General features: G+C 41.2%; 1 protein-coding gene across 1 annotated transcript; it reads left to right on the forward strand.

Annotated features, from left to right (window-relative positions):
* Positions 1-500: 500 nt before the first annotated feature.
* Positions 501-19,053, forward strand: LOC135549811 (serine incorporator 1-like). Its single transcript, XM_064980127.1, has 10 exons — positions 501-678; positions 2,963-3,124; positions 3,387-3,580; positions 4,034-4,113; positions 7,044-7,181; positions 7,400-7,569; positions 8,146-8,236; positions 8,535-8,676; positions 16,686-16,904; positions 17,152-19,053. Exons 1-10 carry the CDS (start codon positions 640-642, stop codon positions 17,288-17,290), a joined length of 1,374 nt encoding a protein of 457 aa, XP_064836199.1. The 5' UTR covers positions 501-639; the 3' UTR covers positions 17,291-19,053.
* The last annotated feature ends 4,077 nt before the right edge of the window (positions 19,054-23,130 follow it).

Below are 23,130 nucleotides of genomic sequence, written 5' to 3' on the forward strand. Positions count from 1 at the left end.
GAGAAATTGCCCCTGTCTATTAATTTGCCAGCCCAATTACTATAGATAGATTTTTCAGTTGATTAAGGAATCTGTAAGTAGCTGCTAAAGATGACTTCTTAACTACTCGGACAACATAACATAACATCAAGTGTCAAGTGCAAACAAGTCCAACTGGGGTAAATGGACCATGTTTTAATGCTGATGCTTCTCCCTTCTGATGTGGAATAATCAGGGAAAGAGGTGATATACACATTTGACTGTCCAGGATTTATGAACAAGCATGAAGATTATTTATAAGTGTATGTGTGTGTGTGTCTTCCACGTATTACAGTATACGGTTGTTTTTCATATAAAAATGTAATTCTGGACTTTAAGCCTCAATTAGAATGTGAGCTATTTATATTGCTAAATTATTAAACGCATCAGCAGCTGATTAGACCAGATGTTGGATTGAAGACACCCATGGACATATCACCGTCGACGGTGTTGAGTTACCGACTAACAAAAGGGTGTACCTGATTCTTCAGACACGCCCTGTTGCTGCTTGGATAGCGTCGAAGGAAACTACGCGAAGTTCAACAACGTTTTCAAGTAACTTGTTGACATTTTGGGGTTTTCTTCGTTTAATTAGGACTGGGGTATTCGTTCTAAACTGAAATGGGAGCGTGTATGGCATTGTGTTCAATTGCTAGCTGTGTAAGTATAAATTAACTTCCTATTTGTCATTTTGCTCACTTTGTTAGAGTGTGCAACGACGTTTGTTTTTGGGTCCTTATGTAAACACAGACACTGTTTTCCCAGTATATTCTAATATGTTATGCTGATCTGAAGTGGTTTTAAATACTTTCGTTTGAAAACAGACACTTGTTTTGTCGGTCAATTAACATGGTTTTATTTGCTGAAAAAGTCAGCAGTTTCATGTTAGGCTAATTTCCGGTTTCACTGCGTCACGCTGTCCCCTCCCACCCCAAATCATCTGCGTGACTGAAATTATTCCTTTTCATATTCGATGCCATGTTGCGGGCGAATTCAATAATAATGTTTAGTATATTTGTTAGTCACTGAACGTTTTCTAAGCCTGCTTGAGCAATAGAACGTGAATTTCATCCAATATTGGGGACCCCCACACCACTAAAATGACCATTCAGAGAGTGTTAGGCCTATTGACCCTTTCTATTGAAGAGTTTATACCACATTCTTACGTCACCATAAAGCCCTGTGTCTGTTTTAACTACAATGGCTACACCCTTGTGTAGCTTGTACACACTACTGCTCCACTTTATGGCCTATCCTGGTGCATACAGCCTGCATTTGGAAAGAATTCAGACCCTTGACATGGTCCACATTTAGTTACTTTACAGCCTTATTCTAAAATTGATTTTTTTTTAAATCTCAATCTACCCACAATACCCCATAATGACAAAGCGAAAACATGTTTTTAGAAATTTTAGCAAATGTATTATTTTTTTTTTTTTTTACCTTATTTACATAATTATTCAGACCCTTTGCTATGAGACTTGAGCTCAGGTGCATCTTATTCCCATTGATCATCCTTGAGATGTTTCTACAACTTGATTGGAGTCCACCTGTGAGAAATTCAATTGATTTGACATGTTTTGGAAAGGCATACTCCCATCTATGTAAGGTCCCACAGTTGACAGCTCTGAGACAAGATTGTGTCAAGGCACAGATCTGGGGAAAGGTAACAAAACATTTCTTCAGCAATGAAGGTCCCCAAGAACACAGTGGCCTCCGTCATTCTTAAATGTAAGAATTTTGGAGCCACCAAGACTCTTCCTATAGCTGTATTTCAGGGACTGGGAGACCAGTCAGGATCGCGGGAGAATGTCCTTGAGTGGCCCAGCCAGACCCCATACTTAAACCCAATTGAACATCTTTGGAGAGACCTGAAAATAACTGTGCAGCGACACTCCCCATCCAACTTGACCGAGCTTGAGAAGAATGGGAGAAACTCCCCAAATACAGGTGTGCCAAGCTTGTAGCATCATCCCCAAGAAGACTCTGCTGTAATCGCTGCTAAAGCTGTTGTAACAAAGTACTGAGTAAAGGGTCTGAATACTTATGTAAATGTGAGATATCAGTTTTTTATGTTATATACATTTCTAAAAACCTGCTTTTTGCTTTGTCATTAAGTGTATGTTGAAATGGGGAGAATAATCCATTTCTGAATGCACTTTAACTCACAATCATTTAATGAAGGATGGCTGATCCTTCCCAGCTACCACATCATAGGCTTGACTAAACTATGCTTCACACATCTCTGGGCTGATCCAGCCTATACCTCTAGTTCACACAGCATCCCTTGACTTGACAGTCTTCATGTATCATCAGAGAGCAGTGAGATGCCTCCCAAGGAGCATTGTCCTTCTGTGACCTCATACAACACATACACACCACTGGGGTCTTCCTCAATTCATCAGTCCTGATTGCTCCAGTTCCTCTTCACGCTTCTTCTTAAAACGCATTGGAAAGGGACCTTGGATCTCCACCAATATGTTATGAGGGAAAACAAGAAATCATGAGAAAATCTTTCTTGAGAAAGAGCATGCATCAGACGGCTATGTTAGTGTTCATTGCTGTACTGTAATTGTATGAGTGGCAGCCTCTGTCATTGTCTCTGGCAGGATTACCTTCAATACAACTAACAGTTGTCCTGGTTCATTTGGATGGGAAACGCAATGGTTGCCGTGACTGTTTTGTTTTTTAAAGCTTATCAAATTGTCACTTTACAGTGAAACGCTTGCTTAAGAACCTTTCCCAACGAGGCAGAGTTTTATATTATTAAATAGTAACCAACACGAGGAATACAATACACAGGAATGGAGCTGTATAAAGGGAATAACATGCAGTGGCGCACAGTAGATTTGTTGCAAACACACAAACCATGCATGTATTTGCCAGATTATGCCATCTCTCTCTGGCACACCAAAAATTTGACTTGTCTGTGCAATCTATCTAGGCATCATGTCTGTGTGGCTCCGCTCCCTGTCTGCTGTCAGGATGCTGTCCCTCCACCTACAACTCCACTGTGTCCCGGCTGGCCTTCTCCTTCCTGCTGCTGCTGGGGTCCCTGGTCTCTGTCATCATGATCCTACCTGGCATGGAGGCTCAGCTCAAGAAGGTAACACCACATAACACAACCCTGGTCTTGGTTGCTTGATGAGGAGCCTTGCCTGAAACCTACACATTTATGTTAGCTCCCTGAACTAGTGCCAAGGTTTTAGCTCAGTGGGCTAACACAGACTTGTGGCTTGCAGGAGACTGGTTCTTACCCAGTTAGTGTCAGAAGTTGGTGTAGAAGGCCCTGTGGTTGACAACTTTTTGACCTGTGTTACGTAGATTGTTGGTTCAATTCTTACTATGTTTCTTCACTGATCTATCAGATACCTGGGTTCTGTGTTGGTGGAACTTCCATAACCATACCAGGCATTGAAAACAAGGTTAACTGTGATGTCATCGTGGGCTACAAGTCTGTGTACCGCATGTGCTTTGCCATGGCCTGCTTCTTCTTCCTGTTCTCCATCATCATGATCCGTGTTCGCAGCAGCAAGGACCCCCGAGCCTCACTACAGAACGGGTATGTAGCAGACTTTTATTGTAGTGGATAGTGATCTTTGGGAATACATTGCCCTCTGCTGGCCAGACCAGGGCAGTGAAGCATCTCCCCCACACCCTTATTTGTTTACATACCAGTATAAAATATTGCATTCTCGTTTGTATCATGGCAAGGAAACAAAACACGAGGCGGATATAACTTCTTTAGGAAAGAAACACTAATGTTGGAAACAAACATTGTGGTGTCATCCAGAGTCACATTTATTTTACAAGCTATAGCACAATGTTTTACATACAGCAGGAGCAAATAGGTTGGCCTGCTAAATTCATTTTTTTAGCCATGGAAAAAAAACATTGCGCTATTGCCCTATAAAATATGACCAGTGTTTTATTTTATTAATGGCGTACAGACACAGGACTTGTTTTTTGTATGAAGTGATGTATTGAATGAATGCCTGTGGCTTTGTCCTCTCAGATTCTGGTTCTTCAAGTTCCTTATACTGGTGGGGATAACTGTAGGAGCCTTCTTCATTCCAGATGGGACATTCAACACAGGTATACTCTATTATATTACTTCAATGTTAAATAGCTTCCTCTAAACACTAGTAACCAGTGGCAATTTTAACGAAAATATTGGTGGGGAAAACGCAATCGACGAAGCTCGTGCATCAAAACTACGACACTGGCTACACATAGAATGCACTAATAACCAATCCCAGAAATTAGTTTGGAGTTACAACATTTGGGTTATGAACAGTTTAAGGCTACTTCCCTTATCTTCAGCTCATATTGCACGGAAGACCACAGTAATAGAGCATACTTTTTATAAACTTAGCTAGTAATCGGTCTGCAATATTGCAACACTGCGTGTGTCTGCCTGTTACAAAGGGGCCTGGCTAACAATATGCAACATTTGCATAAGTGAATGCTATTCCCTTCATCTATTGTACAGTTATATCAAAGATGTATAACTCTTCTACATGTGGTTCCATGGGTATTAGTTTTCCGTCAAACATCAACAATAAGACATAGGATATTATAGCTAGCCTACCTTAAAATAGATGTTAGCCACTGCTTCATGATCCATCACCAATCACATAATGATAAGTTTGAAAATGATTTGCTAGGAGATAGCAAAGTTAGTTGACATTAGAGGTCGAACGATTTGGGATTTTTCAACACCGATTATTGGAGGACCAAAAAAGCCGATACCAATTAATCGGACGATAAATACATATTTACAAATGATTTAATTGGATTTATTTGTAATAATTACAATTACTGAATTAACACTTATTTTAACTTAATATAATACATCAATAAAATCAATTTAGCCTCAAATAAATAATGCAAAAACAAATTATTGAAGAAGAAAGTAAAAGTGCAATATGTGCCATGTAAAAAAGCTGACGTTTAAGTTCCTTGCTCAGAACATGAGAACATATGAAAGCTGGTGGTTCCTTTTAACATGTCTTCAATATTCCCAGGTAAGAAGGGTTAGGTTGTAGTTGTTATTATAGGACTATTTCCCTCTATACCATTTGTATTTCATATACCTTTGACTATTGGATGTTCTTATAGGCACTTTAGTATTGCCAGTGTAACAGTATAGCTTCCGTCCCTCTCCTCGCTCGAACCAGGAACACATCGACAACAGCCATCCTTGAAGCGGCGTTACCCATGCAGAGCAAGGGGAACAACCACTCCATCCAAGTCTCAGAGCGGGTGACGTTTGAAATGCTATTAGCGTGCACCCCGCTAACTAGCTAGCCATTTCACATCGGTTACACCAGCCTAATCTTTGGAGTTGATAGGCTTGAAGTCATAAAGCACAGACACGAGCTGCTGGCAAAAACGCACGAAAGTTCTGTTTGAATGAATGCTGACGAGCCTGCTGGTGCCTACCACCACTCAGTCAGACTGCTCTACTAAATATCAAATCATAGACTTAATTATAACATAATAACACACAGAAATACGAGCCTTAGGTCATTAATATGGTCGTATCCGGAAACTATCATCTCAAACAAGACGTTTATTCTTTCATTGAAATACGAAACTGTTCCGTATTTTATCTAACGGGTGGCATCCATAAGTCTAAATATTCCTGTTGCATTGCACAACCTTTAATGTTATGTCATAATTGCGTAAAATTCTGGCAGATTAGGCGGCCCAAACTGTTGCATATACACCGACTCTGCTTGCAATGAACGCAAGAGAAGTGACACAATTTCACCTGGTTAATATTGCCTGCTAACCTGGATTTCTTTGAGCTAAATATGCAGGTTTAAAAATGTATACTGCTGTGTATTGATTTTAAGAAAGGCATTGATGTTTATGGTTAGGTACACATTGGAACGACGACAGTCCTTTTTCACAAATATGCACCGCATCGATTATATGCAACGCAGGCCACGCTAGATAAACTAGTAATATCATCAACCATGTGTAGTTAACTAGTGATTATGATTGAATGTTTTTTACAAGATAAGTTTAATGCTAGCAAGCAACTTACCTTGGCTTACTGCATTTGCATAACAGGCAGGCTCGTGGAGTGCAATGTAATCAGGTGGTTAGAGCGTTGGACTAGTTAACTGTAAGGTTGCAAGATTGAATCCCCGAGCTGACAAGGTAATCTGTCGTTCTGCCCCTGAACAAGGCAGTTAACCCAGTGTTCCTAGGCCGTCATTGAAAATAAGAATGTGTCCTTAACTGACTTGCCTAGTTAAATAAAGGTGTAAAAAATATATATATATATTCCAAATCGGTGTCCAAAGATACCTATTTCCGATTGTTATGAAAACTTGAAATCAGCCCTAATTAATCGGCCATTCCGATTAATCGGTCGACCTCGAGTTGACATATTTTACCTAGCTTGAAGACATGGTAAACAACTAGCTAGCTATGACGTTGGCACATCAGTCCAATCAAAATTACACAGCATAAAACCTTGCTTTATCTGTGGCCAATAGCATTGAGCCTTCATGGGTGGGCACTTCTACTGTAAACCAATGGAGCACTGAATAAGGGCTTCTGATGGCTCGCTCTCCCAGTAGATGCTGCGGTCAGGTAGTGTCCCCATGAGTGGACATACCCTCAGCCAAACACGCGCAACCAGCGAAGTTCAACAACACCTGCGCTCTGTACTTTCTTTGTTTGACTCTTCACCACAGAAAGCACTGAGCAAGGCTGGAACAGTTGCATTTCGGGGCTGCCTGACTCAACGAAAATGTACCAATACAATGGGAAAGCAACCACATACTTTATTAGATCAAGCTTCTTTTAAAAATATATATATTTAAATTGTTTGCTAACTGATATGATATATTATTGTGACATGAAATAACAGAATTGCATGCAAATCTCCTGGATATTGGTGGGCCCGGCCCAAGTGACGCATCGCCACTGCCAATGACGTGTAGTCAATTATGGTCAATTAATCACCCATTGCATATTTAGTCTTAGCAACTCACCGTGTGTTCCAGTGTGGTTCTACTTTGGCGTAGTGGGTTCCTTCATCTTCATCATCATCCAACTGATCCTGCTGGTAGATTTGTCTCACACCTGGAACCAGTCCTGGCTGGAGAATGCTGAGGAGGGAAACAGCAAGTGCTGGTTTGCAGGTACTGATTGTTAATACAGTCTGATAATTTTAAATTAGTGTTGTCTACGTCCATTTAAATTGACTTTTTGTCAATGTTTTCTCCAGGTTTGGGGTCAGTTCTATTTTTATTCAGTCAGTTCAGGAAGTAAACTGACATTTCCCTGAGTGTTCCTGACAAATATTGCTATTGACCCTGGTTTAATTGAATGTGATATTCTTATGGTTCCCCTCCCACAGCTCTCCTGTCGTTCACGGTGCTACACTATGCCCTGGCCTTCTCTGCTGTGGTCTTGTTCTATGTCTATTACACCACGGGAGATGACTGCACTGAACACAAGATCTTCATTAGCCTTAACTTAATCTTTTGCATCATCATCTCCATTGTTGCCATCCTGCCCAAAGTTCAGGTGAGGTTTCAGTCTCGAAAGATCGAAACATGCACACTGAAAGTTCCCACAGTTTTATAGAGTACAATGTTTCTTTGAGGAACAAGACTGAAACAGCCTGCACTCCTTGAAATACATACACATACTGAAGTTCATTCTGGAGTGTAAATATTAGCAATGTTTGAAATTATCCAAGATCATCAAAATGTTAACTACAATATATAACTGAGCTATAGATCTGTTATTCTCATTGAAAGCACGTTTAAGTGGTAGTTTTGTTCTATCTGCGCTTTTTCTATGCTTAAGTTTAGTTTTTGTCTTTTGATTTTGTTCACCCATTTCAAACAGCTGAAAATACAATATTTTTGGTAATGGAAATTATATTTCACAGCTGTAGTGATACAAGGATTTTCTACACAATGACTGCTTGTATTGTCACACAGAAATTAGGCGACTGTTTGAACTTTAGCAACCAGGAAATGGCGGTGCAATTTCTGCATATTGCACCTGTGAACAATTTGTTCATGTGAATGTTGTTGAACAGAGTTCGACTAATGTGTCGTGTGTCTGTCTTGTTTATTTACTTATTTTCCCCAGGAGGCCCAGCCTAGCTCAGGCCTGCTCCAGGCCTCCCTCATTTCCCTCTACACCATGTATGTCACATGGTCTGCCATGACCAACAACCCCAGTAAGTTTCATCATGACCCTACTGATGACCCTGTTCAGAATCATGGTTCACAATGCTCGTAACCCTGACTCACATGGCTGCATACTGACTCATGGAATTCGTGTAATGGGAAGTCTGCAACAGACTGTGAAGAAGCATATTTTACCTGAAAGGTCAACTTGGGTCAGCGATCACTTCATCCAACATGAAATGAGTTGCAGCCAAAAATCACGAGAGAGGAAAATAGATGTGACTCTGGTTTTAAAAGCATAACATTTTGGCCTTCATCGGTATTGCAGTATTATCTTTCTTCCTACAGATCGTAAGTGTAACCCCAGCCTGCTGAGTCTGGTCTACAACACCCCCAGCCCTACACCTGCCCCAGGACAAGAGGTCCAGTGGTGGGATGCACAGGGCATCATAGGACTGGTCATCTTCTTCTTCTGCACACTGTATGCCAGGTATGACATCACAACCTAGAGTAAGGTTCTCTCCAATCCTGAGGAACCACAGGCAGTGGTGGAAAAGGTACCCAAAAGCCATACTTGAGTAGAAGTAAAGATACCTTACTGGAAAACGACTCATTTAGAAGATAGTCACTCATTAAACTATTACTTGAGTAAAACTCTGAAAGTACATTTAATATCAGCTACTTTAAGTATGAAATGTTAGAGCCGTAAATCTGAAAAGCAAAACAGACAGATCTTTTATTTGGTTTGAGCTTTTCTGGAAGGTAAGTCTTACGGATGCAAAAAGTGCTCAGATAACACTTAAATACATCTCTTACAGACAAAATATAGCCACGAAACATAAGCAGTTACAATCAGTCACTTTGCTTGAATTTGTTTTGTATAGAACCCTATAGTTCGTTTCTTTAAAAAACATTTTTTTTTAGGTAACTCAAAGTGCATGTACAGATCTGCACACAACCTCACTGTAGGAATATGAGGACATCACCACTGATGGAACTGGATTCGAAGTCAATGTGTCAGGTCATACCTTTAACATGGACACCTATGACTTGTGAATTTTAAATGTGACAAGATGCATAAGGCATCCCTTTCCTTGGGCTTGCTAGCATTAAGGTGTCATTACTTGAAGTTGAATTTGCAGTTCATCTTCAGTAAAATATGTTTTTCAAAGTTTCTGGAATCCAGCCCTGCTCTCATTGGGCTGAAAACAAATCCTGCCATGCTGAACAGCCTTTCACATGCAGTTGAGGCAGGCAAGGGTGTGTTCAACCTCAGACTGCTGGGAAGGACTTGAGCAACTCCCTATGATCAGCTGAACAGGCCAGGTATCTGTCCAGCTGTTTGGAGCTTAATTGTGCTTGACATGTCTTCGTGCCACCAGTTCATCAGAAGGACTTCTGCCATCACCTAGCTGCAGGGTTCTTCCATGTGGTCCTTGTGGTAGTACATTCCTGAAATACAAGGAAGATGACAATAGAAATCATGCAGTTATGTTTTTTTGTGAGCCTACATTAATCCATCTCCCATCTATATAAATGGAGCAACAAGGCGAAGTAGGCTACCCATTGGACTGAACTTCAAAGTCAGGATTGTAGTTTAAATGGCTGCTTCTCAAATCTATGATGTGTCAAAATGTACACTATACAAAAGTTGTTTATGAATAAAATATTGTTAATGAATCACATTTTGTCCTAACCATTCTGATGGTGGCGTCATCCTTCGTCCAAGTTGTTGTGAATTTGGGGGAAAGGATTGCAGCTGCGATCAGCTCAGGTTCTTGAAATGTGGCTGACGTGCTTCGTCAGTCCCAGTTATAGCGCATCCACTAGAGGCTTACAGTACTTCAGGGACAACTTGATTCGGTCAAGTTTTGTGATCATCAAGTTGATAGCTGGAAGTAGCCACCCCACCTGGACATTGCTTTCAGCCTGCAGGATATTGATGGCCTTTGCCCCTGGGCTCATGGTGGAAGCATACTCTGTGAGGAAGGCGACTTCAGCTGGATTGAACCTGCGGAAGAAAAAAATACTACTGTTTCTTAAAAACCTGTTAACGGTACAGGTTCCCCAGCGGGAACCACACCCCCCCGCTCAACTCAAACGGTGGCGCACAGAATGCAAAAATATTCTTAGAAATATTTAACCTCCACACATTAACAAGTCCAATAGCTCAAATGAAAGATAAACACCTTGTTCATCTACCCAGTGTGTCAGATTTCTAAAATGTTTTACGGCGAAAACATAGCACATATTTATGTCAAACCACCACAAAGACAGACTATATACAGCCATTTTGTCGAACAAAAGTTGCAATCACAAACACAGGATTAAAAGAGAAATAATTCACTAACCTTTTGAAAATCGTCATCAGATGACAGTAACAGGACATGTTACACAGTACATTTGTTTTTTTTTCAATAATATGCCATTTATATCCAGAAATCTCCGTTTACATTGACGCCATTTTCAGAAAATGCTAAAAAATGTCCGGAGAAATTATAGATAGCTCCGCCAGATAACAGAAATACACATCATAAACTTTGACTAAATATACATGTTCTACATATAGTTAGAAAGATACACTGCTTCTTAATGCAACCGCTGTGTCACATTTATTTTTAACGTTACAGTATGCAATAATCTGAGACGGCGCTCAGACGTAAGCAATATTTCTCCGCTATGTTGGAGTCAACAGAAATACAAAATTACAACATAAATATTCCCTTACCTTTGGTCTTCGATCAGAATGTAGTGGAAGGAGTCATACTTACCCAATACATTGTTTTGTTTCAGTTCGTGTGTCCATATAGTAGCATCTGCTACCACATTCAGCTGAAATGCACCCAAAATGACTTCTGGTCCAGAACAGTTGCGCATCAAAACTTCAAAATTACATATTATATGTCGACTAAACTCGTCAAACTAAGTGCAGAATCAAGCTTTCGGATGTTATAAACGTACAAAACGATTGGCAATTCAACCGGACAATCGTACTTCTTCTCAGGCAAGCTGGAACAGAGGAAGGTCTGTGTCCAATTCACGCCCTAAAGCACATGTTCTTTCTCGTGACACCCACTCTTTTTCCTCCCAAAGGGTCGAAGTTCGCGGGATTTGCACAATTAAACGCTCTACTGAAATAAGGACATCTAGTGGAAGACATAACGTGTTTCCATAGCTGGTTGGGAAGGGTGGGGGCGACGACGTCAAAGTTGCCCCAACTTTCTGGATGCCAAAACTAGTTCGGGAGATTGCTATACTTACAGACATATTTCAAACGGTTTTAGAAGCTTTAGAGTGTTTTCTATCCAATAATTATTATTATATGCATATATTAGCAATTTTGGACAGATTTTTTTTCAGTTTACTATGGGCACGCAATTCATCCAAATGGGGCAGTATTATGCCTAGCCTTAACAGGTTTTAACCTACAAAGGGGACCACTAACAATTTCACCTGATTTAACAACTGTAATCAATGGCTGGATGAGTAGTTGACTAAATGATAGTGTATGGCAACGATATGTGAAACTGTTATTATTCCCCAAGCAAAGGGTCAGGAAATACTGCAACCTATTTATGATATTCAAGACCTTACATTATAAAATACAATCCTTACTTACATTATTGGAACCTTGAAGTCTGTGCAGAGAACTGATGGCCGCCTCTCCTTTGACGATCCTCAGTCTTTCTACAACCATGAACCAGGAGTTCTACCTTGTAGCATTCGGGCGTAGCAGCTGGAGGTCGCAAGTATCTTCATCTTCAAAGTGTAGATCTCCTGCATTTGTTCCAAAGTGCTTGGCACTTGCCAAATGTTGAACAGAACACTTTATTTTGTAAGCCTCACTGGATGTTGCTTTCAGAGCATTGCCTGTAGAGCCTTAGTGGAGTAGGTGGCAAGCACAACACGGGTGCTTCGGCAGCTGGTACTTTCAACCACCTACATTCAGGATCGTTGCCACATCAAACTTCACTTCAATCTCTTCTTGTTCCTCTTCACCATCATCCTGGCTAGCTGCCTCACCACCACCCACTGCTTCGACTGCCTTGTTGTTTTCACCTTCTCCAAAAACTTGTAAAGCTTTGATTAAGGTAGTCATTGTGAGAACAGACTATCTTACTCCGAGTTTCGAACTCAGTATGGATGTCATTTAGGGCGCCTGCCAACACTTCAAAGGTGTGCGATCCTCTCAACTGTTTACAGGCCAGGGCTGCAGAGCATCTGAGACTGTCAGGGTCTATCCAATGGGCTGTAACACCAATGAAGCTCTCTTCTTGCAGACCAGCAGTCGGTGGTGGTGGCGTTGTGGTCAACTCCTCTCATGCCCTCAGTCACCTTAATTTCCTTGGCTGCTTCATTAATCCTGGAGTGCAGTGTGGGCCTTTAATGGTTCTCGTTCTACTACAGCGAATAGTTGGAACCCTTGGACCATGTATTTCACCACAGCTTTGTCGATGGATTTGAGACGCTGCCTTCAATAATGTGTTCTGCTTGATGGTGGCGGGAGTGTGAGGCATGTTCTCTTCAATGTGTTTGCTGCCAGTTCTCTAAAAATCTTAAGATGGTGTACGTGCTTTCTCTGAAATAATAATAATAATACTAATAATAGGAAAAGACCGTTACTTAACTAGGTAACTACCATCAACAAATACTTAAAGGTATAGGATCCTAATTTTAACGCTATAAACAACATTAGTTAAGTGAGTTTGACCAATGAATATTACAATGTTCATTGATCTAGCTAACGTAAGTCTACAGTATTTAGCTAGGTGAGAAGAACAACTTTATCAACTAACACAAGGAATAACATTTCTAGCTAAACTAGTGAGGGTTAGCTAACATTGGAAACCTAACGTTAGCTAGCTTGACCAGGAGTGTTTTAGAGAAAAGGGTATTTGGCTTGACTAATGTTACATGCTGACCACACCGCTCACGTCGTGTGCTCGAGCGTTGCAAAATAAATGTAAAAATCTGTTATTCAATTATTGCACCAACAAGTGTCTGCGTTTGCCTTCTCCTCATTGGTTATACCCACATGGGTGACTGAAAGACGAACGAGGTCGGTGGCGGTAATGCACTTAATTTATGAAAGTTGCCAATCGCAATATAAAGCGAAGAAAATGCCTGGAAGGAAGAGAGATGACTACAAATTATTTAGTTGCCGGTTTTATGTGGATTAATTGGCAGAGTAGAGGACTTTTGCATTTTTGGTGAAATAACAACTCAATGTTTATATCCCACGACAAATGAGCTAGCAAGTGCAAGCTAACTAGCGAAATTGCCATAAATGTTTAATGCTTTTCGAACTGTCCCCAAGTTCAGAGTTTGTTTTGATCATTAAACCTGCATGTCGTGTTTGGTGTGGGGCGACAATTTATGTATGCATGATGGCGCATGCTCGCAGCCGGTTTGGGTTCGCTGTTAGCTGATGGAAATGTGACCAGATTCAGACTAGCGTAGCACTCTGTATTTTCAACATTGTTGATACTCCCCATCCCGGATCCGGGATTGTGAATAAAGCCTCAGGCTTATTAGCATAACGCAACGTTAACGATTTCTGAAAATCGCAAATAAAATGAAAATAATGCGCCTGCTCTCAAGCTTAGCCTTTTCTTAACAACACTGTCATCTCGGATTTTCAAAATATGCTTTTGAACCATAGCAAATCACTAATTTGTGTAAGAGTATGCTAAGCTAGCTTAGCATTTTGAGTAGCATTTAGCACGCAACATTTTCACAACAACCAGATAACCAAATAAATAAAATAATTTACCTTTGAAGAGCTTTGGATGTTTTCAATGAGGAGACTCTCAGTTACATAGCAAATGTTCAGTTTTTCCTGAAAGAATCTTTGTGTAGGAGAAATCGCTCCGTTTTGTACATCACATTTGGCTACCGAAACGAACCGAAAATTCAGTCACCAAAACGTCAAACTTTTTCCGAATTAACTCCATAATATCGACCGAAACATGGCAAACGTTGTTTAGAATCAATCCTCAAGGTGTTTTTTCACATATCTCTTCATTGATATGCAGTTCGTGGAAGCCTGCTTTCCCCTCAGAATCGCATGGAAAAATACCAGCAGCTGAAAAAGACGCACCAATTTCGACGGAGGACACCGGGCGGACACCTGGAAAATGTAGTCTCTTATGGTCAATCTTCCAATGATATGCCTACAAATACGTCACAATGCTGCAGACACCTTGGGGAAACGACAGAAAGGGCAGGCTCATTCCTCTCGCATTCACAGCCATATAAGGAGACAATGTAAAACGGAGCCTCAAAAATCCTGCTGGTTTCCTGGTTGCCGTTTCATCTTGGTTTTGCCTGTAGCTCCCGTTCTAGGGCACCCACAGACAATATCTTTGCAGTTCTGGAAAATTCAGTGTTTTCTTTCCAAAGCTATCAATTATATGCATAGTCGAGCATCTTTGTGACAAAATATCTTGTTTAAAACGGGAACGTTTTTCATCCAAAAATGAAATTACGCCCCTAGAGTTTCAAGAGGTTAAGAAATATTACCATTACCAACAGTGATCTTGTGATCAAGCCTTCAATGTTTTGTGATTATTGGAGTTGTATAATGTTAGCTAATATGGGTTAGCAATTAGCATGTTTGACATTTTAGTGGAAATACTACAACTATCAGCTTTTTGATAGCAACATTAGCAAATCTGTTAGCTATATTTCAGAGGTAAAAGGTTCGATATTAAATGTGTGGTATGTCGCGCAGCCGAATTTTACGATATACAGCGTGTCCTACAAAAATGTGTATACATATTACCATTTTGAAAACTCAACTTACATAAATTGCAATAAAAGATCGGTGGTCAGCTAGCTAGAAGGGTGTCTTTAGTCGCAAAACTTACTATTATTTTCCAGTCCATTTAAATGTTGCGCTCAAGTTTACTTAGTCCTCCAACCGCTAGTGCGTCCAAAGTTGGGGGCTGTGCGTTATTTGGGGGGAATTGGCTATGTCAGTTCGATTTGCGTTAACGTCAGTTAACAAAGCTTCCCAAATCTGGACACATTTTTAGCCAGCTGAAGTAGGTAGTTAAACTATTTAGGTATAGGATTAGCTAGCAGCAACTAACACTGTTTGTTGCATTAGCAAACATGGGCTAGTTAGTTTAGCAAGCTAACGGCAGCGATTTCTTTGACGCTAGTGTTTCATGAACTTTTGGTAAACCTAACAGACATTTCATCTGATGGAATGAAGGATTCATCCTGAGAAAATAAAACTATTTTAGATACAGCCCAAGGGTGCCTGTCCTCCGGAACCGAAACCAGCTGCGCGCGTGCATAAATATATTTTGTACCCCCACACCAAACGTGATCACGACACGCAGGTTAAAATATGAAAACAAACTCTAATCCAATTATGTCAACATGTCAAAGCATTAAAAATATATGGCAATATAGCTAGCTTGCTGTTGCTAGCTAATTTGTCCTGGGATATAAACATTGAGTTGTGCATTTCAGGTGAAATAACAAGGTCCTCTACTCTGCCAATTAATCCACACATAACGGTCAACCGACTCATTTCTAGTCATCTCTCCTAGGCTTTTTATTCTCTTGACTTTATATTGCGATTGGCAACTTTCATAAATTAGGTGCATTACCACCACCGACCTCATTCGTCTTTGTCACCCACGTGGGTATAACAAATGAGATGGCACGTGGGTACCTGCTTCAATAAACCAATGAGGAGATTGGAGAGGCAGGACTTGCAGCACGATCTGCGTCAGAAATAGAACGGACTTCTATTTTAGCCCTTGGCAATGCAGACGCTCGTTGGTGTGTGCAGTAATTTAATAATATAGATTCCTACATGTATTTTGCGAAGTGAGCGGTGTAGTCCAGGTGGTAGAGCGATGTCGGACATGATTGAGTAGATTACTGTTTTGCGAGTGACAGCCTCCCAGTGGGTGGGGTTTATACTTAAGGGCCCTTGGGTTTGCCCAAACATATGAGGATTGGCTCAACTCTGCTTGTTTGTCGTCGCCTGCTGCCTAGCTAAACGAGTTCACCCATCAGTGCGCCGACTCACCGACGTTGCTTGTCTTTTTTTTTTTCTCCAACATTATTTGTTTTTTAATTTTTCTTCCAGCTTCAGGTTGATTTGAGTTTGTAGCGAGTAATGAAGGTGTCGGGAAATGTATCGGCGTGAAAGTATACATTTTCTTTTGAAAATGTAGTGAAGTAAAAGTTGACAAATATAAATTGTACAGATATACCCTAAACTACTTAAGTAGAAATACTTTGTTACTTTACACAACTACCCACAGGACTGAATCGGGTACTCTTCGTAGCAGCCCAGACCAGAGACACCTGATCAAAGTACCGTGCTAGATTAAGCCTGTGGATCCTCAGGACTGGATTTGAGAGTCACTGGTTTAGAGCTCTTTCAAATGAAATCCAGGCCCTTTGAGCCTGTCCACATCACTTACCTTTTTTTTCCTGGCGGGTTTCCTGCTCTTTCCCTCTTCTCGCCTGCAGCATCCGTTCGTCCAACAACACCCAGGTGAACAGGCTGATGCAGACAGAGGAGGATCAGGGTCTGGCTGCAGACGACCACGAGGCGGCCATTGGGGAGGACGGGGTCAGACGGGCTGTGGACAATGAGGAAGATGCGGTCACCTACTCTTACTCCTTCTTCCACTTCAGCCTGTGCCTGGCCTCCCTATACATCATGATGACACTAACCAACTGGTACCAGTAAGTAGCTCTGGTTTTCTTTGGTTATATGGGAGAGGAATATGAATGTGTACAGGTATAACTGCGGTGATTCACATTGTTTAAGACCTGGATACATGCGTCAGCTCCCCAATTTAATGCCAGGGCTTTAGGTCAGCAGGCTAACAGTCTTGTGGTACTCAGACAACCTGATTTTTCAAACCAACACAGTCTACTATGTGGTTTTGAGATGGTAAATAAGATGTGATTGATCCTGATTTCTCCCCAGACCTGACGCAGACTACCAGGCCATGCAGAGCAGTATGCCAGCAGTGTGGGTGAAGATTAGCTCTAGCTGGATAGGCTTGGCTCTCTACCTCTGGACCTTGGTAGCTCCTGTCATCCTCTCTAACCGAGACTTCAACTAAAGGCATACACCTTTCATCCAGAGCTGTCCCAAATGGTACCTCTATTCCTAAGTAGGAATAGGGTAGGTGTCTTTTCAGATTTGCTTTACTCTTTGGCATGTTATGAGTCACACTACTGGGTAAAAACATTTTCATTGTGCTGCTTGAAGAAGGGGACCACTGTCATTTTTTTAATGTCCAGGCTTGTCTCATTGACTAGACATATTAAACAAGAATCTGGGACACTCAAATGAGTATGATATGCAGCGTTTGGTATGATTACATAAAACCGGTTACTTAAGGCAAAAACTAAAGGAGGGTGGTTGGCTGGGTGGGTGAATCATCACGGACAATTTTAGATCATTGGCAACTTTGTGACGACTTAATTATTTTTAGCTACTTTGCAAGTACTTAGCATGTTAGCTACCTTTAACCTTAATCTTTAAGTGTCTAGATAGTCATACCAAGGATAATTTAGCAACTTGATTTAGAATTTTAGGACCCCTTTCGGTATACATAAAATAATGATATCAAGCTTTAATTATTTGAATCAGGTGTGTAGTACTTGGGATCCCAAGGGGTGCACGTTTTGGTTTTTGCCCGAGGACAGAGTTTGGGAAACTCTGGTGTAGAGAATCATTGTGACATCTAAACCCTTGTGAAATATACCTTTTTTTTCCATAACAAAAAATATTGTATTTTCAGCTGTTTTGAAGATGGTGTACAAAACTGAAAGTAACACACACAAATGAAACTTCAGAATGGGAAACATAGAAGTGTGGTATAGATCTGTCACTTTTCTATCTGAATTTGGCCTGGTAGCCCAAAAAGTTACACATTGCATACTTCCATAAATGTTTTTACTAGTATCGGGCTACCTTCAGACGAGGCTTGTGGGCATCCAAGAGTAAAACAACCGACGTGTTCGGGAGAGTCACTTCATCGAGGGGTCATATTAGTGTGTAGCCCAAACTGTTCGTACGCTACAGACTGAAGTTGGCAGATCGACAGTACCGACTTCCAGACGAGTCCCGTGGGGATTGTGTTAATGAGTCATCTTTCTGTAGTGGTCATATTAGTTTCTAGGCCAAACCGTTCAGACGCTACAGACGTTTTCGTGGGGAACGATTTTATTTCTTTATTTTCCCCAAGGATGTCTCATGGTCTGGCAAACACCTAGCTTGGCCACCTTCCACCACAAATGCGGAAGGCTGCCATTGGTGGGGGTGGTGGATTGAGACTCAGCCCACACAAAAAAACATATCCTCAACAGACGGCTTTGATGGTGTTTTTTTGTTGTTGAAATTATTATGCTAACTACATTGCCGCGGGGGTGCGGATGTCGACTCTAGGGGGTAACTACTAGCCTAGCCAACGTTAGCCGCCTAGCCAACGTTAGTCTCAAATTTTAATTTTTAACATTGCATATTGTACAAGTTACAATTGGAAACATACACATTCATATCATACGAAATGGAATATTTCACATACACAAAGTCCAGATTGTTGTTAGCCATACTTTGAGGTTGGTTTTATCATTCTGTTTTTTTATATACATGCATACAAAAAAATGTGCTTGGTTTGACGCTTTTAATAATAATTCTTAACATATCTGGTCAGCGACTCTACTAAAATGTAAAAGTGCCTTTTTAAACCTACAGATTTGCTACACAATAAACTAGCTTTATATTCAAATGTGTATATGTTTTGTCATACCTTAACAGATTATCTCTAATGCCTCTCCTTATTATGTTTAAATGTAATAAATCTGATCATCTCTGAAATGTTGTGTTCTATTGTTATTTTAAGCATTCATGGTATCCTGTAGGTGGGACTGTTGCCAATCAAATTACTGTATTTCTGCGAGATTCTCTGTGAGATTAGTTCTATGCACCTCTTTCATATAAATAGAAAGTGCCCTTAGTACTTATTTTGGGACATATTTAAGAATTGTCTCTGCCATTCTCCCTCAAAAGTGAAAAATGTTAGCTCAATTCACCAGGACAACTCATGCATAGTGCCCTCTACGAATTAAATGGCATTTTCCATGTAATGGCTGCAGCAACTTTAATCAAGTGCTTTCCTCTGTTCAACACTACTCCTACTTCATTCTGTCTGCGGGACATTCCAGCACAGGAGAAGTAAAGGAAACAGACCAAAGACATATCATCACATGATGTCATCACATGGCGTCATCAGTCTAAGCCAACAGGGATTCCAGATCCTCCAATAGCCTCTGGCTTCATTCCATCACCTGACCACAATCACGCTCCAACCGGATTATTCTTATTTCCTTGTGACGCAGGATTTCTTTCTCGAAGGAGGGAGTTCCCCATCACAAGATCGGCATGAGGAGGGGGTTTTACACAAGTCCAACGGTGTATTTATTGAGGACCAAATGGGTTCTGCTGGGGAGGAGGAGCACAGAGAGATGGGTCTGTAGCCAGTCCTTGAATCAAATCACTGCCATCAGACTGATTTGAGTGTGAGTTTACGCATAGCCAAATTAAACACTGACACACACTGAAGTACTACACACAGTGGAAAATAGTGCCATGCCATATTCATTTAAGCTGACTGCTTTATGGTGGTCTGTCTGTTTGGGCTTATGTGCACATGCTTTCATTTAATCACTTTGAGATCCTTCCTTTCGCTCTTTTACAGGAAATATCTGAGTATTTTTCGGTCCTGTGGACTAGTAATTATATTTATATGATCTTGAGTGGGTGACCTGTTAGTGTGGTGATCCTGGTTCTCTGTGACAAACTGTTCGATCGCGGTGGAGTTCCCCTCACAGCAGGCAGGCAGACCAAGCCTACATAATGCTGCTATATAACTGCCTGGCTGGGGGAACATGCCATGACTGTCTGGGTCCTCCACTGTGGTGGAGAGAATCCGGGAAAAATCTGTTGTATAAACCAGTTAGGATCATGCTCTCACGGGGGATGAGCACTCCCAACTGCTTTTGGATACCTCCTGTAGGTTCAGGTGAACACAGGTAGAGGGCAGGGCTGTACATCCAGTTCCTGGAGAGCTACCGTTTTGTAGGTTTTCACCAGAACCCTAATCTAGCACACCTGATTCAAAAAAATGTTGCTGCTTGATGAGCTGAACCAGGTTAGGTACAACTGGCATTGGAGCGAAAAAACCTACAGGTGGGTAGCTTTCCAGGAACAGGGTTGAAGATTCCTGTTCCAGTGAGCTACTGGCTGTGCAGGCTTTTTCTTCAGCCCTGCTCTGACACTCCAGATTCAGTTACTTAAGGTCATCGATCTATTACTATAGATTAGAATCAACTGTGTAGTAGGGTCAGACCAGATTCATGCAGGAGGGAGGATGGCTACTAGCATCCCAGGAGGATTGCTTGGCAACTCTCTGGTATAGAATATAATCCGGCAACTCTCAGTATAGAGAGCTACTGTCAGGTTATAATCTATACAAGTGGGTTGGCAGGTTAACCTGGCAGCTCTAAGTATGTAACCTAGAAACTCTGGTATAGTATATAACCTGGCAAGTCTCTGGTACACAGTGCTTTCAGAAATTATTCAGACCCCTTGACTTTTTCCACATTTTGTTACAGCATTATTCTAAATAAAATCAGAAATACCTTAAGTATTCAGACCCTTCACTATGAGACTTGGTCAGGGAGGTGACCAAGAACCCGATGGCTACTCTGACAGAGCTCCAGAGTTCCTCTGTGGAGATGGACCTTCCAGAAGGAAAATCATCTCTGCGGCACTACACCAATCGGGCCTTTTAAGGTAGTGGCCAGACAGAAGCCACTCCTAAGTACAAGGCACATCACAGCCTGCTTGGAGTTTGCCAAAAGGCAAATAAAGGACTCTCAGACCCTGAGAAATAATATTCTCTGGTCTGATGAAACCAAGATTTTATTATTTGTTGTGAATTCCAAGTCTGGAGGAAACGTGACACTATCAATACGGTGAAGCATGGTGGTGGCAGCATCATGCTTTGAGGATTTTGTTCAGTGGCTGGGACTGGGAGACTAGTCAGGATCGAGGGAAAGATTAACAGAGAAAAGTACAGAGAGATCCTTGATGAAACCTGCTCCAGAGCACTCGATCTCAGACTGGCGCAAAGGTTCACTTTCCAACAGGACAATGACCCTAAGTACAGTCAAGACAATGCAATGCTCCCCATCCAACCTGACAGAGATTGAGAGGATTTGCAGAGAAGAGTGGGAGAAAATCCCCAAAACAGGTGTGCCAAGCTTGTATACTAAAAACCTGTTTTTGTTTTGTCTTGATTGGGTATTGGGTGTAGATTTGATGAGAGGGGAAAAAACAATTTAATCAATTTTTGAAAAGGCTGTAATGTAACAAAATGTGGAAAAAAATGTTCTGAATACTTCCCGAATGCACTATAGGATATAAACTGGCAGGTATAGAATATAACCAGGCAACTCTCTGGTATAGAGTAGTATATAACCTGACAACTCTGGTATAGAATCTCACCTGGCAACTCTCTTGTATAGTATCCAACCTGCCAACTCTCTGGTATAGTATATAACCTGGCAATTCTCTGGTATAGTATATAACCTGGTACCTCTCTGGTATAGAATACAACCTGGCACCTCCCTGGTATAGAATACAACCTGGCACCTCCCTGGTATAGAATATAACCTGGCACCTCCCTGGTATAGAATATAACCTGGCACCTCCCTGGTATAGAATATAACCTGGCACCTCCCTGGTATAGAATATAACCTGGTACCTCTCTGGTATAGAATACAACCTGGCACCTCCCTGGTATAGAATACAACCTGACACCTCCCTGGTATAGAATATAACCTGGCACCTCCCTGGTATAGAATACAACCTGGCACCTCCCTGGTATAGAATACAACCTGGCACCTCTCTGGTATACAGTTGAATTCAGAAGTTTACATACACCTTAGCCAAATACATTTAAACTCAGTTTTTCACAATTCCTGATATTTAATCCTAGTTAAAATTCCCTGTCTTAGGTCAGTTAGGATCACCACATTATTTTAAGAATGTGAAATGTCAGAATAATAGTAGAGAGTGATTTATTTCAGCTTTTATTTCTTTCATCACATTCCCAGTGGGTCAGAAGTTTACATGCACTCAATTAGTATTTGGTAGCATTACCTTCAAATTGTTTAACTTGGGTCAAACGTTTCGGGGAGCCTTTCACAAGCTTCCCACAATAAGTTGGGTGAATTTTGGCCCATTCCTCCCGACAGAGCTGGTGTAACTGAGTCAGGTTTGTAAGCCTCCTTGCTCGTACACGCCTATTCAGTTCTGCCCACAAATGTTCTATGGGATTGAGTTCAGGACTTTGTGATGGTCACTCCAATATCTTGACATTGTTGTCCTTAAGCCATTTTGCCACAACTTTGGAAGTATGCTTGGGGTCATTGTCCATTTGGAAGACCCATTTGCGACCAAGCTTTAACTTCCTGACTGATGTATTGAGATTTTGCTTCAATATATCCACATAATTTTCCTGCCTCATGATGCCATCTATTTTGTGAAGTGCACCAGTCCCTCCTGCAGCAAAGCACCCCCACAACATGATGCTGCCACCCCTGTGCTTCACAGTTGGGATGGTGTTCTTCAGCTTGCAAGCCTCCCCCTTTTTCCTCCAGACATAACGATGGTCATTATGGCCAAACAGTTCTATTTTTATTTCATCAGACCAGAGGACATTTCTCCAAAAAGTACGATCTTTGTCCCCATGTGCAATTGCAAAACGTAGTCTGGCTTTTTTATGGTAGTTTTGGAGCAGTGGCTTCTTCCTTACTGAGCGGCCTTTCAGGTTATGTCGGTATAGGACTCGTTTTTACTGTGGAAATAGATACTTTTTTATCTGTTTCC

The sequence above is a fragment of the Oncorhynchus masou genome, chromosome 12 (genome assembly GCF_036934945.1).
Source record: "Oncorhynchus masou masou isolate Uvic2021 chromosome 12, UVic_Omas_1.1, whole genome shotgun sequence".
In the NCBI taxonomy this organism is placed as follows: Eukaryota; Metazoa; Chordata; class Actinopteri; order Salmoniformes; family Salmonidae; genus Oncorhynchus; species Oncorhynchus masou.